The 19,852-nt window shown below is 42.6% G+C and overlaps 1 protein-coding gene across 1 annotated transcript in view; it reads right to left on the bottom strand.

Moving 5' to 3' along the window:
• The window catches only part of fbn3 (fibrillin 3), a 70,184-nt gene extending 50,842 nt beyond the window's left edge, over positions 1-19,342 (bottom strand). The window contains exons 1-4 of the mRNA XM_030433500.1: positions 19,128-19,342; positions 14,860-15,177; positions 6,308-6,390; positions 6,047-6,148 (exon numbers count right to left, since the gene is read on the bottom strand). Coding sequence (XP_030289360.1) covers positions 6,047-6,148; positions 6,308-6,390; positions 14,860-15,038 — 364 coding nt within the window. The 5' untranslated portion in view covers positions 15,039-15,177; positions 19,128-19,342. The remainder of the gene's footprint in view (positions 1-6,046; positions 6,149-6,307; positions 6,391-14,859; positions 15,178-19,127) is intronic.
• Between the last annotated feature and the right edge of the window lie 510 nt (positions 19,343-19,852).

Genomic DNA, 19,852 nt, shown 5'->3' with positions numbered 1-19,852 from the left:
AGAGGCTTTTTCCACTTCACTTGGGTTTGAACAACGCTGCTGGTGTTTCTTTAGCAGCTTTAGATGAACAGACAAGCTCTAAGACCCCCAGGCCACAAAACCAAAGCTAATCAAGCCGACTGTGAGCAGGCATTAAGTTGAGCCAGCTGTCTGCTAAAGTCAGTCAGTCAGTCAGGCAGGCAGGCAGGAATTTGCTGAGATGAGAGGGAAACCGGGTGAGGGGGAAGAGAAGTAAAAACAAAACCTAAACAGGATGCACAGAGGAGTGAAGGCAACAAAAAGACCAGGGAGTAACTTTGAATGGTGGGTAAACAAACATAAAGTGCTGTGGACGTGCACAGGTATTATATTGAAGGCAGACGCTAAGAGGGCCAATCTGACAGTCTCCAACATGTAACCGCAGCTTTCATAAAGTAAATGAATTGTTCTTCCCGGCAGACAGGCAACCTTCTGCTGAGCCAGCTATTTAGCGAACGCAGAGACATCTACAGCGGTGGACGTTAGACAACTACATCCTCTTAAAGTTTCCTTGCACCCTTTTTTTTCTCTCATCCTGGCTCAAGAGGACATTTCATTGTCCTTTGGTCTCCCTTCATTTTTCTTCCTTCCTCCACCTTCGCCTATTCCCTCGGTGCCTTTCATGCTCTTCTATATCTTAATCTCAAGTTCAACATTAATTTCCTCCCTCTCTCTCCCTCCATCTGCCTCCTTCTCTCTTTAAGATTTCTGGCATGCACAGCCGAGGAGCAGAGGGGAAATGACTGACCTTCCCCGTTGCTGAGTTTGTCTAATGAGAATTTTCTGAGTTTGTACACTTGCCTACGGGAGGCATTTCAGCCACTATAATCCCCCCCCCCCCCCCCCCCCCCCCCCACTTACTTTGACTGTACCACACTAAATATGACTTGTGTGAGTCATGATGAGTGAACACTCTTAGGTAGCTTTTCATCGTGATCACCCACGCTTTCCCTTACTGGCAGCTCACACAGGAAAGCCTTCAGTTACATGAGTCGAAGCACAATAGTTGAATCTTTGGATGTGGAGCATGTGGACTTTCAGTAAATGCAAGGCATACTGTAGGTGTGATTCACTGGAAGTGTCACCACGGCTTTAATTCGCTCCATGTATTTCATGATTCCAGAAGGAATTCCAGTTAACTTTCTTCTGTGCAACACTTGGCAGACTGCTTGTACAGATTTGGCAGGGACAACTTTTTGTCTGGATTGCATCTCATGGCAACATATAGTGATAAATTAAAGCAAATAGTTTGGGACTCTGGGGCAGACTGGGTTTATAGGTCAGTGTGCTGTCCCCTCCTTTTTCTCTCTTCTTCTCGTGGGAGATATGTCAGGTCTTCCTCTCAGGTTTCAACCTCAACTTCAAGACATAAGGTGAACACTGTACAATCTCCTGATGCTTTTCTCCACGTAAAGCCAAAAATTTGAGCAATGATGTGCAACATGAAGAATGACTGCAGTGAGTGATTTCAGTTTTCCCTGCCATGGAACGCAACCGTGGAGAAAACAGTTCCAGTGCGCTGCAATGCAGACTCCTCCAAATAAAACTGGGGGCAACTTGGGGCAAACACCTCCAATTGTTTGACCCAAACCTACAACAAGCATTTCTAAATAGGTCAAGAATTTATGGTGAAAGATTTTTGGCTAGGAAACATCTCTCTATAGTCACTGAACTCTCTGATCTAAGGAATCCAGGATGATGGGACAGGTGGTGGAGCGATGGAGGTGTTGTATTTTTTCTCTAACAGGAACTAGATGGGAGAGGAGGGGGAGAGGGAGGAAGAAGAAGCAAACAAGCACATTTGGAGACAGAAGGAGATGATCTCACTGGTAAACTTCGTCTCTCGTCCCCCCCCCCTCGTGGCACTTCATCTGCCACAGGTGGAGAGAGATGGTTTGCCCCAATGACCTGTGCCTGGAAAGCTGCACATGTAAAGCAACAGGGTGGAGGGATATGTGTGTGTGTGTGTGTGTGTGTGTGTGTGTGTGTGTGTGTGTGTGTGTGTGTGTGTGTGTCTCCCAGACGTTGGGCAAAAGGAGTCGGGTGTAGCTTTGCAGCACCACAATGCACCTCTGTATTCTGGTAGTGTCGTCGGTGAGCTGCTCACATCTGGGTGTTTTTTACGAGAGGCTGCGAAACACAGGAAGTCCACGCTTGTGTGTTGAGTGTGCGGGTGTGTGTGCGGGTACGTGTGTCTGATGGAAAACTGAGGAGCTTTATGGCTGTGTTTTGTCCTGATTTACACACATCCCAGCAACCAGTGACAAGTCTGCCTCAGTTTCAGTATGGATGGGCGACATAGTGAAACAGAAAGCTGCATGAGGTGCTGTCAGAGCAGGTTGAGAGTCATATACAAAGACTTCTTTTCATTCCACCTTTGTTTCAGTGAACACAAGCACATTTAATCAATTTTCTGGGTAAATTAGAATAATTTATTTGTATTCATGACTCATACCTAACAGGATGGAGCAATACTTTGTGGTCTTGTTGGACTACGTTGAGGCGGCACGGCTTTAATTAAAGAGGCCTCTCTCTGCTTTCCCAGGACTCACTAGTGCTCCAAGTCAATAGCCAATGGAAGCCTGTCAGTCTGAAGACAGCTGTTTCTCGGCATTAGGGCGAGAACGTCTGTGGTAATGATTTCATAATTATGGTTATGGGAAGACAAGGTTATAAAGATGGCCCTATACGATCCTCAGCACAGCTGCTCTGCTCTGAACTGTCAGCGGGTTTATTACAAGGGTGACTAACAGTGTGAACCCTTGTCGTCTGGGAACTGACATGTCACAAGTCAGGGGTTATCACTATATGCGACTCTTGCAGTTACAAAGCTGCCTTTTACTTTCTAAGTCTGGACATGTGTACATTTCTAAACTTTTGACGGGCTTTCCAGAAACATATGCTTGATCTGGTTATTGGCAAACAGCAGAGATTCCAGTTAAAGTCATAAAAAAATCATAGACAGCCATCTGCGTGGACACAATAATAATCAGAGTCATGTGGATTACATGTAGCAAATCACAAATGTGTTGCTGATTTATTTAAACCTCCACATTCCACAGACTAGATGTGAGACATAAAGATGCTATCTATAACCCAGCGGACCAGGGTGCTACAATCAGGCTGTATAATTAAGGCAGAGGAAATTGACGTTTCCAAACGGATCTCCATGGAGCTGCAATTTGTCTCCAACTGCACTGAATTATCCTGTTATATGGTGGACTGAATTTGGGAGTTAGCACAACATCTACGATGAGGAGTATTTGCGTCCCCTTGGCGTGGCCAAAAGCCTCTGCAACATAGTGTTGTGAAAACAGTTTTCAACATACAAATATTAAACGCAGAGTATGGATCAGTCAAACATCAAACCAAAATATGAGGGTTAGACACAGTAGTGTCGAGATTTCAGGAGTAGTTACATGCAGGTCAGTGAGGGAAGTTACTTTTCCCAATTTAGCCAAATTAAAGCCTCATGTTTGAAACTTAACTTTTGCCAAATAAGATGACCTCCACAGTTACTCAGGGTCATTCCACAGCTTTCTGCATTTACTGATGGGTGTATGTTTATCTCTGGTCATAAAGCTATTTGACCTCTGGCCTTCATGAAAGCTGCCAGAGGCCAGGCGAAGGTCTTTCGCAGTTAACAGTGCACTAAAACATATTTTGCAATTACTAATCAGACAACAATAAAGCTGTCTCTGATTATTCAGATAAAGCAGTATCTCAGTAGCTTCCGCGCCTGCCTGTGAACCTGTACAAAAGCCACTATAAAAGGAAAGCTGAGAATCGCAGAGTCTGACAATCAGTTTATTCCAGTCTTGCTAAGCCCTCACTCTAATTTATCACTTTGCTTTCTCGCGCCATTCCTGCCCCTGAGGAACATGACTTCATAGCTATTGCCAAAGCACTGACTCCGCAGGAGATCTGTGCGTATCCTGCCATACAGGTCACGGGCTGTTTTTCTGCACCCCACCCTCCATGCCCTTCCTCTGAAGGGTCGTCCTTACTGATGGCTGGAACGGATCCTGTTTTACACCTCTGGGTCGCAGCCAACTGATGCGCACTGTGTGTGTGTGTGTTTGAGTGTGCGTTTTTTTGTGTAAGATTATGATTGTCTGTTTAGGCTGTATCTGTAACAGCATGTGCAGCTGTATGAGTGAAAACGTGTGTGTTAGCAGGCCTACTGGAATGTGAGCATGTGTAAAGGGTCTGGCAGGGGCCAGGCGTGACTGACGAGCTGACTTCGGCCGACCGAAGCAGTGAAGCTGAACACATTGCACGCTACTTAATACACACATCGACACATATTCCGTTTGCTCCCAGAGTGCTGCTTAACGACAATGTTTTCTGCGTGTTCGGCACATATTAACTACATATTTAAACCCTGCACACCGCACTAATCTCACTAAGACAAACCTGATTTCACACACGCTGCGTGTGTAGTTAAACACCTCACTCCATTCCAAGCGTGCGTGTGTGCGTGTGTGCGTGCGTACGTGCGTGCGCACACACACACATATCCTGAGTGGTCTGTAACTAAGCGCAGCAGACTGAGCAGGGGCAGCCAGACTCTCAGTTTTAATCCTGACAAACCCTGTGACCTACAGGCTGCAGAGCAGGCCTGGGCCTCCATACACCACTATTACACTGGCTACAGTACTTGTCTGGCTCCAACGAGAGAAGGGTGGAACCATTACATTTGGAAAATATCAGAGAAACTGGATTAGTCGGAACTGAGATTGCTCAGTGTAAAAAAAATATATAATTTCATCAGTTGTTTGGGCCACTTAGTTTATCATGCAGTTAAGTAAAGTCAGGCTCAAAGGCATTCAGAAGACTAATGTCAACAACAGTGATCAACTGGATTATTCTGCCAATCCTGGTGTACAGAAAGGAATCCAATAAAGTTACCGATCAGCCAAATGCAGAAATGAAAAAATCTGGGAATGAAGTTGAAAGGAAGCCTCAGTAACCACTCTAAAGTCCTGCTGCTTGAGCTGTCTACAGGATTCAACAATTGGGCTTCACTGGTGAAAAAAGGAGCCTTTTGTTTTGTAATTTCATACGATCTGTCTGAAAATCAAAAGAAAGGTGCACATCTGCTGCAGCTTAGGTTGTTAGAGAAGGTCTGCTTTTAAATAAATTGTATTTTATGGGAAACACGCTTATTCACTGTCTGGTGGATAGTTAGGTGAAAGGATAAATATACCATTCTGACATCTGTCCAGTAAACAAAACTACAGCCAGAAGCCAGTTAGCTTAGCTTTGCACAAAGACCAGGCAGGGAGAAACAGCTACTCAAAGAACCGTTAACTCCTTTAATTAATTAAAGGAGACTTATTATGTCTGTCTGAGACAATACATTTTTAGTCTCGGCCTCTTTTAAGAATTACAACACATTACAGCCCGTTTGCTTAATCTTTACAAAAATTGAGGTGTAAAAACTACAATTTTGTGTTTTACGAAAGGTCATGACTCAGACTATTTTGTGGCTGGAAGCAGTAGCCAGGCAACAAAGTCTCCAAAGAATTACGGCTCCCAGCCATTTAGAGGTGCTAGTAGGCACCTTTGTTATCTTTGGACAGAGGCAGATTAGCTGTTTCACCCCACTTTCCAGGCTTTATGCTGACCTAAGATAACAGGCTGATATTTAACTGGCAGTTACGAGAGTGATCTTATAGTTTAACTTTCCACAGTGAAGCAAGCATCCCTCATATCACCAAATGTCTTGTTTTGTCCGACTACGATTCAAAAAACGTCCATAAAAGACAATCTTTCAAGCTAGGACTGGGTTTGTAAAGCATTTTTGTTTAAAAAAATACTTAATTATCTATTAGTTTCTGTCAGTCAACTAATTGAATAACTGACTAATTGTTTCAGCTGTGGTAGGTGGTTTGATCCTCTAAAAATCAAAGCGTTCTTGCAAAAAAGGGCCATATGATTGTCACATAACAGATCAAAAAGCTGTTGGCCTGCTTTCATTCCATTTGAGGGAGCTTTATTTACTGATTGTTTGTGTGTTACTGACCTCCTGCTCCTGCTCCACAGCTGGGAGAGAGCTGGCCACTTGAACAGGTACACATGTTGGGTCTGGAACAAAAGCCATCGCCACATGAATTCCTGCAAATTGCTGGAGAGAGGAAGAGGAAGAGGACAGTTTATTAAACTGGTTCAATGGCTCTCAATGATTCATGATAAAACAAACAGAAACAGAAATATCCCATGCCTATTTGTTATCTTCTCCACTGGGGTTTGGTATTAAAGAGGATTTAAGGATGGAGGAACTTACGAACAATACACTGGTTCCCTCCTGGCAGAGTCTTCCAGCCGGGACAGCAGTATGAATGGAAGCGCGAGCCACACACATTGGGCCTGACAGAGACAAGAAAGAAAAGAACAAACAAACTCACTACTCACCCAGACCTCCAAAAACATATTTTAGTATAACCCCTCAACAAATACACAAAGTTACACATTATTTTCTGAGCTGGCCCGAGTCGTGCATGGCCTCTGCCTTCAGAATAAACAAAACAAACTTTGATACAAAGCCTCCTCGCGTGATGGATGGAGGTATTTCTAGAGAGGGGAGGAGGGGAAGGAAATGCGAGGGGGCCCACGACATGAGGAGTAGCATTTCGTTTTCATTCAAGGCTGAATTTAAACTTGGAAGGGCAGGATGTATAAAAGTCCTCCTTTCTCCCAAATTCCATGCCTGGCTGTCCTGTTCTCTGGCAAATATCCAGCAGTGCCCCCCTCCTCTCGCTCACTCAGCTCTGATTCTTACTAGTGGAGAAAGAGTGGTGACCTTTGACCCTGTCTGACAGATGTAAGAGTCATCACAGCTTACGCTGCACTTGATTGGCCTGACAGGTTAGCCACAAAGTTTTCCTCTGAGGAGATGGCTTAACCACATCTAGAGATGGCAGGCCTCTGCTCACACACGAACAAACACACGCACATGTGAATATGCAGCGGGGCTGAGGTCTGAGGCTGCCCTGCGAGCTAAAGCAAAGAACACTTCAGTTTTTATCTTCCGTGAGTAATTACACACCTAGTTATAACTCTGTTTATTTAGAAACTGAGTAAAAGTCCCAACATGCATCAATCACAAAACCCAAATCCGTTCACAACAAGGAAGTGCGTGTGAGTCAGTGTGTGCGCTCAAGCCAAATTCGCTGAGACACTGCATGAGGCCGTTTAACAAGCTGTAAGGGTTCCAACAATGTGGTGGCACTAATGATATCCTTAGTGACCTTTCAAAGCGTATAATGACGGGTATATCTGTAGTCATATGTATTGGTGGTTAGTTGCTAGCGTTTGCTGATGGCATGACTAAGACGTAAGGGACCACAGCTTGGTAAATTGGGATAAAGCTTGATCCAGATGCACATGGTAAAGTCATTTGCCACAGGGATCACATCTCTTTAGTCTAGACCATTTCGGCCCCCAAGACGTAATTTACAACTGTTTAAAATATCGCTAGATTGCCCAATGTTTTTCTATGGTGACCACGAACGAGTAAATTTAGACAACAACTGATCAAGCCAAGGACACACCAGGGATTAAGTATATTCTCACTTCTATAAAGTTAAGGGGGAGAGAAGTAGATTTGGTCAGAATTGATAAAGCAGAGGCTGAGATATTCTGACTTAGTCTGTGACATATCCCATGATGCAAAACAATAGCCTGTTTCATTAGACTTTCCACTCATTTGAAAAGCCTGTATCTTTCAAACTCAACGCAAGTTTTTTTTTCTCAACATTAAAAGTCTGATGATATCATTGTGACATCATCAGTCAAACTTGACAGAGGTGCCTGACATGTAAAGTGCTTCTTAAGATTTTAAACGTGGTTATTTTTCTCACGACATGATGCTGTGGCGAGAAAATATTGGACAACTTTTACGCAGTTGCTCTAAAACTGCTTGTCATTTTGATTCTGCCACATAACTAGTTACAATTTTGCATTAATGTGAAAGTGTTCAAAGTACTTTGTACATTACTTTTTTGTCAAACCAACAGTCCAACAGCCAAAGTTAATCAATTAAGTTAAAATGAAGTGTTAGCGCTGATGGACTTCTTGAGTTCCTCCTACATGGAAGAGATCTCTGGTGGATGGAGAGCACAGCACACCTCCAAACACATTACCAGATGGCACAGCGACACAGAGAGACAGACAAACAGGTGGGCAGGCAGACAAGAGATATTTACGTAGGTAGAGGTCAGACAAACACGGATGATAGAAATAAAACAGGAAGTGGAAAAAAAGACGACAGCAGTGGATTCTTTTGAGAGATTCACCGAACGTCATTTTTGGAGAGAAAGTGTGAAGAGCAAGAGGAACGGCGGTTATGAGGGGAGAAGACAGGATGGTGGGAAAAGGAATGGGGGATCAGTGGGAGGGAAAGCAAAACAAGTTTATGTTGAGAAGAGGAGGAAGCAGAAGGAGGAGGAGTGGGAGCGGAAAAAAGAGATATGGAAACAAAGGAGAAAGCAGCATAAGCAAGAAGAGGCCAAGTGCTTGGTGGGGGTTGAATTTTCTGGGGCAAACACACAAACCGAAGAGAGCCTCGAAAAAAAAAATGTCAGAAATGCGTGGAGCATTCAGACATCGGCATTCCAACACTTAATGAGCAGAGAACACAACTTCTGATCTGTTTCTCTGCAAAGCGTTGAAGATTTTCCACCGTTACAGACCTCTGGGATGTCAATATATGAAGGATTATAGAGGTCTGACCCTGAGGTTTGTTATTCTCTCTCTTTCTTTCTCCCCCTCTCTCTCTCTCTGTCTCTCTCTCTGTCTCTCTCTCTGTCTGTCTCTCTCTCTCTCTCTCTGTCTCTCTCTCGTTCTCTCTCTCTCTCTGTCTCTCTCTCTCTGTCTCTCTCTGTCTGTCTCTCTCTCTCTCTCTGTCTCTCTCTCGTTCTCTCTCTCTCTCTGTCTGTCTGTCTCTCTCTCTCTCTCTCTCTTTCTCTCTCTGTCTCTCTCTCTCTGTCTCTCTCTGTCTGCCTCTCTCTCCTCCTGGCCAATGGTCAGTCTTCTATCACAAAGAGGAGGATGAACTGAAGTAAAACAGAATGAAAGACAGCCGTAAAAAAAAAAAAAAAAAGAAGAAGACGTTTACGCCCCAGGGGTTTTCCTCAATATTGAAACGTCCTACTGTTCTCAGGGCTCAATCTAAAGGAGATTAACTCTTTGAAGTTACCTCCCGGGCCGTGGATCGCTCGTTAACTGCCATTAATAGTAACAAAAGGAAAATGGCTGCCACCTCGTCCAAGGGGAAATATGAAGAATGGGGGAGAGACGGATACTGGAGTCAGAGTTCAAAGTCAATGGAGGAGGCAGTTTAAAGGAGGTTTTCGGACATGTAGTATAATTACTATGATAAACATAAACATGTAGAACTACATTTTACGCACAATTTAACAATCAGCTTGTCTTTCAAGGAACTCAACTAGTTTTAGAGTTAAACGATTAATCCACTGAATAAAAATTAATCTTGTCTAAGACTCCAGCTTGATAATTAATTCTCTTTAGTATAAGCCAAATATTTTCAAATTTCACCTTTTAAAATGTGAGAATTTGCTCATTTGCTTTGTCATATAATATATTAGAGCTGCAACGATGGGTCAATTAAAAGATTGATTTATTGATTGAAAAGCATAATTTTCAACAATTTCGATTATCAATTAATCATTTTAGATTTTTTCTGAGCAAAAAATTACATATGTAGCTGTTTCCAGCTTCTTACTTGCTGCTTTTCTTTGTCATTCATGATGGTAAATGAAGAGTTTGGGGGGTTTTGGACTGTTTGTTGGATAAAAGAGGTAATTTGAAGAAGTCACTTTGGGCTTCGGGGAACTGTGATGAGAATTTTTCAAAATTCCAAAAAAGAATAACTAACGTATCATTACTAAAACAGATGCAGCCTTGTATGATAGTAAACGGAATATCTTTGGGTTTTGGACTATTGGTGTGAAAAAACATGCAACATGAATATTTTCTCAACTTTATTCTGATAGGCATTTTTCACTTTTATGTGTCATTTAATCGACTAATCGTGAAAATAAACGTCAGATTATGACGTGACAATCGATCATGACAGCAACCGATAGCCGGAGCTCTGATAGACTTTGTTCTGCTTTTTGAGAAGAACAAGATTTTTAGCTGTTTCTTTAGGGTTTTAGCAAAAGGTGTTATAAAATTAGAAACTGCGAAATCAACAGGTTATACAGCTGCAGCCTGAGGCTCCTCTTCCCATGCAGGAATCCACAGGGTCAAAGGTTAAAGCAGTTGAGAACAGCCGGCTTCTACTGACCTACAAGGAAGGGCAGCAGTGGACAGGCATGGAGAATGGCTACAGACGGTCTGTTTCCATAAAGACACACACCAGAAGTTCACAGTTGCTAGGGCCCCATAAGGTCAGGTGTCTGTGTCCGTGTATGTGTGTGTCGCTGTACTGGTCATAGGTCAAAGTTCATCTGCCTGGCATCTGACCCCCCTCAGCAGAACTCTTACGTATTGCTGCCTCGAGCAACACCTGGGCCTGTTGCTCTTCCATCGGATCGAAGGGGGATGATAAAGGAATTTATGAAGAATGACCAAACTTCAGAAACAGACAACACTGGGAGTAGAGCTACAGCGATTAGTTGATTAGTTGATCAAGAGAAATTAAAATGCCAACTATTTTGATAATTGATTCATTGTCTCAGTTATTTGTGGTTCTTCCTGAGGTTTCTTCCATTTTGTTTTCCCTGCTACAGGAGGCTTTGTCTGAGGAGTGTAAGGACAGAGGATGTCTTTCACTGTACAGACTGAGATAATGTGATTGTGATTTTGGGCTGTATAAATAAAATTGACTTGACTGGACTTGATTTTTCAACCACAAATGTCAAACATCTGTTGGTTCCATCTTCGTAAATGTGAGGATCTGCAGCTTATCGTTCTTATTTTTCACAGTCAATGATATATAACTGGTGGAGGGACAAAAGAAGCAGTTTGAAGACATCACCTTTCCCAATTTTTTGACATTTTACAGACTAAACAATAAATTGATGAATCATAAAAAAATATCAACAGAATAATTGTTATGGAAGTAATCATTTGCAGCCCTGAAAGGTAGGAAGAAATCATAGAACAAATTGGGAAAGAAGAAAGGAACGCCAGAATGAAGGAGGGAAAAAAAGGTAAAGGTTTCAGTCGGGGCAGAGACGAGAGACACAGGGATCATCTTGGCAGCATTTTCTTGCTAAAGACACGCCATCAAAGAATGGAAATGAATTGAAGTGTTGCTGTTAGATTAACAGAGACGAGCAAAAACCTACTGTAAATCACTGGATACTGTGGCAGTGTGGGTTGTGACGAGGAGATAAAGTTGTGTAGCACAATAACACTAAACTGTGGTCTACCACACAAACCCCAGAGGGGATATTTGTTTATTGTTCTGTTGTTCCTACCCCCGATCTGACATGATTTGTGGCTAAGCTAATATTGTTTTCGGATCAGCTGTTATGTCGTGGCGTCTTGCAGAAGTAACTGTAAATCAAATGGAGCTCTGCACATGAGTACATTCATGACTTTATGTGAATACGAAATGAGCGCATTTTTCTTTTCTGCGCATATGTCAGTTTTGGGAAGTAAACTGATGGCTGATTCTTTATATACAGTCTGACGTTTAGTAGAAGCCATTTCATTATTGACCACATGCCAATCAGCTGTCGCGGATAATCCTGTCTTTACAGCTCAGTCTTAGCCTGCACGTACAGTCAGTATAAAAATGTAGACCCATAAAAACCTAAAATGGAACCTAATGCACATAAAACAGAAAGGGAAACTGGCAATTGTTCACTCATCCTGAATATAAATTCTTCTCTCGCTTTGTTCTTTACTCAGTCGTCCAAACACTCAGATGCTGTAGGCTGAGGTTGCCTTGTGACATCCAACTCTTTAATTCTCTTATTCGCTTTCAATTTAGGCATATGCCAAAGCAGACAGAGAATACAGAACCCCATCCAGACCATCAGGGTGGTACTGACATTATCCTGGGATGGACCTAAGAGGCTGACGGGCTGACTGTCTGCCAAGTTAGCCAGCGTCCAAGGCGTCCCTATCCTCAGCAGAGCTGGGTAACGCTGGGGCCAAGCTGGAGTAAGTTAATAAGGTGGGTGGCTGCTAAAAAAAACAATGAGCTTGGCAGAATTCTTCAACTCTAACATACAAAAGATCCTATTAAACTATAAATATCAAATCTTTCAGTGAGTGAAATCAAAAGCAAGACATTCGTCTCACACTTTTCTTTCATTCTACCAACCAGACGTTCCATCACCAATCAAGTAAAGCAGACCAGCCAGCCAGCCAGCCAGCCAGCCAGCCTAGGGTCTGATCAGATACCGCCCTTGAGTGGACTGATGCCAGGCTGCAGTGGGAGCCAATAAATCAGAGTCATTCAGAATCAGGCCCAGTGCTACCAGAGACAGACCAGGGGATTTGGAGCTCTAGCCAGCAAATAAACACTGCACCCCAGCCCAAGGCCGGCATAATGACCATCATTACACTCACCTCCCTCTGTCTCCCACATGGAGAATCTGTGAAACCCATGAGGAGTTACTGACAGTCTACTGCTGCAACTCTTTCATGAAAAAACATTACAGTTACAGTAAGACACACGCCCGGGTTGCATGTTTTGGGGTGAATGAGTTGTAGTAAAATTCAACAACTCCTGTGTAGGAAACATTTGGCCCTTAGAGGGTTACGCAAAGCCAAAACACTTACTCATCACTAATGTTATTTCCTCACACTACATCTTCCGTCCAGAGTCGGTCAGATGACACACAAAGAGTCATTTCACCCACTCTCCAATTAACTGCGATTGTTTTCAGCCAACAACACTCAAACACCAACTGAAAATAAATTCAACACACGAGATATATTTGCTTTGGCCAGCCCTGTCGCAGCACAGGGGAGGCCATTTAATGGGAGTAATTCTCGCGACAGTTACCGGGCAACACCTAGAAATCCAATGCAAATAAATCAAAAAGATGTCAAACGTTTTGTCAAAACTCTGGTTTGAGGTTCTTGTACTGGCTTGAAGCCCAGCGCAGCAAACAGAGCTTGACATACCCACGAGTTTCAAAGACGCTGCTAATGCTAACCTCATTACCTTTTTTAACTTTGGTACACAAAACTATCACTACGTGGGCTTTTTCATTCCTCACACAGTCGTGTTTCCAGAATTTAACAATGTAATGGAAAAAGTCTGCAGGCTTTCGTTGCATGTTCTCATGAAAGCACACACAGGTCGGCGGGAATAATAAGCTATTGTGCGAGGCAGCCTGGTTTCTGCACTCACTCCTCTGTCTGTTGGACAAACTGTGATTGTGAGTTATTGCTCAGTCGGATCAGATTTTTAATCTGTTGCAGTTCAGTGCCAATCGTCTCTACTGTGGCACGATGCATGTGTCAGAAAAACTGCTCTGTCATGGTGGCTGTGAGCGGTACAATTGGTCATTAGAGTCTAAACTCTTGTATAAAACATTTTTTTAAATATGCCCACATGCAGAAGGAGGGCGATTTTCTTTATTTATCATGGCTAAATGCCACCATATGAACCAAAATGAGCGACAAGGCAGACAAATCTATTTTCTATTACGCAGCAGGAGCCATCAGTGAATATGTTTATAGAGAAAACACCAGTTCTATGACGCTATGTGAGCTTTAACCTGCACTATATTAATAAGCCGCAACAGAATTCAGTTCACTGACTTCGGTTACTTCTCTCTATCTCTCTCCCCACAGCTCCCAATTTCCTCTTCATCTCATCTCTGACTTCCTCATGTGCTCTCCTTTCTTTCATACTTTTCCTGCCCCAGTTATTCCTTCTGCTGCTTTTGCCACCTACAGCACTGAAACAAATGCCCCTTTTCATACCCCCCTCGGGTGATACGAATACCTCATTTCCTGTGGCTTGGCACTGGGGGAGCCGTAAGCTGCGACAGATGGGAGTCTGATTGGAATAACTGATGCAGACAGTGAAAACGGGGGCCCAACAAAACACACTTTGTTTTTTTGAGAAGTGGCGAAATACACAGTGAAAACTCGCTGCTGCACTGACATACATCCAGCGCCCAGATTCATGGTGTTTAGGTAACAAAGTGAAAGAGATGGACTGCAGGAGAGAGAAGCCACGGAGGGGGGTTGCAGCTGGTGAAAGGTGATGTGATCCCTGTAGTTCATTATACTGGATACCCCCCGCATGCAGACACTCAAATGAGTAACACCTTTAAACACACACACACACACACACACACACGCATGCACACATGTATGTTCCAACACACTGGGGCCAGGAATCTCCCTACAGCAGTCCTGAACTACTTTATCCAGCTTAACTAATACACTCTGGGGAATTTGGGTCATGTTTTTCACTCATCAGATACGTATAGAAAGCTGCTTTTTTTTCTCCTTCCTTTCCCATGAAAATGTCAATTTGCCGTAAGCACACAGGGGAGATTTCAGTGTGGCAAGAAGCCTGTAAGGTCGAACATGTGCTGTTTTTGAGAAAACAATGTGGTAGTATTCAGCAGCATAATTTGGTATAAGGCGAAGCTTGGCCTCTGCCCAGAAAGCACAGCAGTTGAAAGAGAGCTGCCAGGAACGCGGAGAGGGGAAAAGACATTTATATCTTAAATCTTCTCCAGATACTGCAAATGTTCTGAGTTGTGTATGCAAATCAAATGTTGTGTACTTTAATTCAGCACTCCTCTACATTAAGAAAAAAGGTATATCAAACGTTTTGGGGGATTTCAAGACAGTGGCACACACACAGATATAGATTTTCATCCCTACCCTCTCAGTGTCTCCTGGCCACGACGTCGAACTCGCTGAGCCTCTCTCTGGTCCACAGTGCCGGTGAATCTGCTAGCTTGGTACGGTCCATCCCCGGTTTGAGCACCGGCCACGTGGACTGCCGAAAGACACACCGCTGCCCATCCCAGCAACACCTGAGCCAGCTTCCCTGATCCCATTGGTCGGTCTGGCTATCCCTCCAACCGTAGCACTTGTGTTTTTGACACTCACAGGCTCTCTGTTCCACTTATGGGCCCTGGCTGAGTAAAGGAATCTAGACCGGGATCCAGACCAAGTCCTGGCACTCCAGAGAGGGGGCTGGACAGAGGAAGGAAGCAAATATCAGCTTAGAATCACTTGAAACACAAAGAGACTTATCAAACGTACCTAAATGTATAATCTATATACTCACATCAAAAGAAGATCAGGTCATTTCACAAAGGGTTGCCAATCTTTATTTTCTGACATAGTTGATGTACCCCTTCATCAGCAACACTATTCATGGTATAAATTTGTTCAGATTAGGTTGTTTTGGTCAACATTGCAATTTACTAAGGGGTCCCGGTAGCTCACCTGATAGAGCGCGTACCATTTATGGTTGATTCCTTAGTCTACTGCAGCAGCCTTCAAATATGGCCTATTTCTCTATCTTACCTTTCCAATGTCTCTTTACTATTACTATCAAATAGAGCAGAAATATCAAAAACAATACCCTGAAAAAAACAACTTTTACTAACATTGCTGTGTGTCAGAGGTTGGACAGTTGAACCATTTATCCATTAGCTGACACTTGTTAAATATTCAAACTATTTATCCATTACTATGAGCTAACACAAGCTAACTATTCCGATTATTTATCCATTACTTTTAGCTAACGCCAGCTACCTATGTTTTTTTTACCAATACTTTAGCTAGTGCTAGCTAACTGTTTATTCATTAAGCCTACCTTCAGCAAAGTATGTCAACATTTTTATTACATTTAGTAAGCGTAAGCGAGCATATTATGCAACCATTTTTCAGTACTGTTTCTTTTAGCCATCAACTGTAGCCTATATCCTTTTCTTTTAGCTATTTCAACTGAGATTGCATCACTACAACACTATGATCTAGCTATGCAAGCCCTTTTTATTACTTTAAGCGACACTTTTCCACTTTTTTTCGTTACTTTGAGCTAGTTATTTCAACTGGGTATCAATTAGCAGCCTCATTATTTTTACCAAGCTTAATTAGGCTATCTAGCTTCTTGTGTACTCAATGACTAGTTTTCATGCTGTTAATTTGCACACATGATTAATGCATTACCACTCACTCAGATGGGCAGTCTACTGGTTACTGTAACTTAACTAGGTAATTAACCAACATGAGCTTTCTACATACCCCATGAAAATCGAAGAAGTAGCCAAACCCCTGAGCTACATGAAGCCCTGGTGGTTAATGATTGATCAGACCAGAAACAAACCAAAGAATTTCACCCTTAAATCATTCCCATACATTTTCCAACCTTAAAAACGTTGCGAACAGGCCACCGAACAATTCTCCAGTAAAGTGCTTTGCAATGGAGATATCCACTGATTCGATTTCTTTGTTTGTGACATGCTTGGTGGTTGTATTGAGAAAAGCGAAACCACATGAGTTGTGGGGTGAATAAAGGAGAAAATGCAAGGAAATGGAAGAGACACTTAAACCCTGACTTCCAGCAATCTGTTTTCACTATACTGCGCTTCAAAGCAGTCTCATAAGTGGTTTATCACTCCACAGACACCAAAAACTGTATGTAGAACTGACTACAGACTACAGACAGAAGGCTTAAACTGATCAGAGAGACACGCTCAGTGTCAGAGATCCAGTGCTGTTGAATATTTAATGTTTATGGTCATTAAAGGGGATGTTATATACTGTTAAAAGTATATAACATCATAGAAACATGTTTAAATGGTGAAATTCTTTTGACCCTGTGAACCACTGTACAACAAAGAAGCCTCTGCATTTCTAAACCTCGATGTTTTAGGCATAATGGCTTCATACTTTCAAGCTTCCATCTATAAATTGTCAATGTCTGTTATTACTACCATTTTCAATATTGGTGTACTGCTGTGATGTGTGTGGTTTGTACAAATGGTGTAGCCATACCCAAGAATAAGCCCTTGTTTGAATGGCTGGGTGGGTACAATCACTGTCAAACACTGTATGTCTGTTTCATTACTTTAAAATTTATTAAAAAGTGGATAATGTTTTTAAAAAGGTGAGAGTTATCCAGGCTGTATGTCGATTGTGGATGTTTTTGTATATGTTAATGGTGACTCCATGGCTACAGCCTTGGCCCAAAAGATTACACGATATACCTGAGTGGTTTTTGGACTTTTCTACTGACTTTACATGCAAAAACTACTTACATTTAAAAAGAAGAAATAGCCTAAGAGTGCATAATCACTCCAATGTCATAGATGCAAACTGTGGGGTAATAAGCTGAAATTGCTGCGATTGATGGGGTCAGAAGATTAGGGACACTGCCCTCGATCACAGCTCTTTGCCTAGTGGGCGCCAGAGAGGCAGGTCAGAGGGATGGGGTATGAGTTGAATGATCAATTCTCTCTCCATCACACACAACGCAAAAATTGGGGAGACTTCATTGTTAGAAAATCCCTTTTACTCATCCATACAAAGGCACAAAACAGCACAAAAAAGTTATTCCCATTATTTGTCATTTGTTATCTGATTTATTGAATCTTCTTAAATGAATTATTTGGGGATTTCCTAACCCCCATACATAGCCTATAGTCTAACAGGCCTGTCCTCACTGCTTTAGGGTATATTAAACTGAAAAAAATATGTTGAGTCCAACCAAACTGGACAGCCATGGGGTTTATTTTCTCTTCTCTACCTCATTATAGACCACAGGTTTGAGAGTGAACTGTGAGCCCCTGGTGATATATAACCTCAACAGACGCAGCCTCCAGCCCTCCAAGCCAAGGGGTCCGACCACAATATAGATCTGGCCTGGACAAAGACAGGAAAATAAATATAGCCCCACATCCCACTGATTAATTTTAATGGAAGATGAGAGATGGATGAGCTGGAAGCTCACTCAAGCATGTGGAGAGAAAAAGTGGTTGGCAAGGCAGGGACCAGACAGGAAGACATGGAAATTAAGAGCTGCTAATATCAACTTAATTGCCTGTAATTATTCCACACTTCACTTTACTTTTCTTTTTTCTTTATGGCAAAGACACATAAACGTTTATACAGATGTGCAAATCAATAGTATACTTTGAGGAGGCTTACTTAAGTTTTTTAATGAATTTTGTTTTAAAAACCAAAAGATGTTTCCACTTAAACACTCAAAAAAAAAGTTGGCTTCAGCTGCCTGCCATAAGAGAAGTGAATGGAGGCGGGATCAACGCCGAACAAAAGAAATGCATTGAGCAGTGACCGAGTGGAAGCAGTGCTGTCAAAAGACCGCAGGTAACGCATCCATCCCGCATTATCAGTTCATCATCTTATCAACACGTCCTTTAAAAACCGACTCTAAACGACAACACATTTAATGTAATCGAAAACATCCCCTGTATAATAGTTTAGAGCCCGTTCCCAGAGGAATAAGACACGCAAAAAAAAACCCGCACAGTTGGATGAGTTTACTGAAAAAAAAAGCACATCTGAGAACTGCGGGCACACTTTCAAGTGCGTGAATGATGGACGCAAAGATCCATCTGTAGTGCCGGAACAGCATAAAAACAGCCACTGGACTCCTTTATTGCAAGTTGACAGAAAGACAAAAGTTTTTTTCTTTTTCTTTTTCTTTTTTTTTTTTTTTTTTTGTGCAACAGTGAGACGAGCTCTGCATGTCACCGCAACTTTATGAATGGAGAAACATCAGCTTCTCTTAATCCCAAATGGGGAAATAGCTGGTTTGTTTTTGTTTTTTGATTCCGCTTTACTTGCCAGGAAAACTTATCCCGATGTAATGAAACAGCTCAAACAAGAGGGAGCAATCAAACTGTAAAACGTGACCAGCGACTGCTTTTTCTTTCTTTCTTTCCTTTCGTGCACTCTCTCTCTCTCTCTCAAAAAAAAACGCCGGTAAAAATAATATACAGCATCTGCCTTTCACCCGCTCCGAAACAGCTGATGACTTCTAGAAAATCCAACTCCATGCATCTTAATCTCTGTCTATCTGTCTAACAGACGTGCACATAAAGAGACAATCCCAAACAATAGTCACAATCAAAGCCATTGATAACTTTGCAGTCAACTAATGCGCACAATACCTTGCAACAATCGGAGTGCCTTGGCGTCGAAGGGAGCCCAGAGTCTCTTGAATTTGAGACAGGATATGTGCCCCAGAATGGAATATTGAACTATAGCCTTGTGAGAAAAAGTAGAAAAAAGTTAGGGAAATGCCCTGTTTGGGAGAGGGGAGGGGACACAGAGTGAGGCAGAGACAGAGGGAGAGAGGGGGTAGGAACGGACTGCAGGACAAACCCACATTCCTCAAGACTCCTAGAGTTGTTATAACAGGGTCCAAGCAGCTAAAACCTCCACACTGAGGCTGACATGGATTCACTATCATCACTCTGCAGGAAAAAAAAAAAAAAAGACACTCCTTGAGGCTACCTCAGTGATGAGATAAGAGCGTGTGATGCCAACAATGGCAGAACAATGGGATGAGTGAAGAGGTCGTGGTGCCTCAGAATTACAGAGAGAACCACAAGTATTAAATGGATTGCGTTCATGCTTTGAGGTTACTTGTCAGGAATTAAAAAGTCGACACACTTCTAAACCAGACGGCAATTTGTGAGTGAAGTCAACGCCAAAAACACAAAGGAGCGTGTTGTCTGTCACAGTGTGTCACATTTACGCCTGCTACTCAAATAGTACTGCTATTTACTGCCTGGTGCTTGTGATTGACACATCCTTGTGCTTTGTTGCCACAAGTGCTGATAGGAAGTTAACATTGAGAGAGGGGCCATCTGGGTGGTATATTGGCGAGGAC

The sequence above is a fragment of the Sparus aurata genome, chromosome 11, assembly GCF_900880675.1.
Source record: "Sparus aurata chromosome 11, fSpaAur1.1, whole genome shotgun sequence".
NCBI classification, from domain to species: Eukaryota; Metazoa; Chordata; class Actinopteri; order Spariformes; family Sparidae; genus Sparus; species Sparus aurata.
This window is presented reverse-complemented; position numbering and strand designations above follow the sequence as displayed.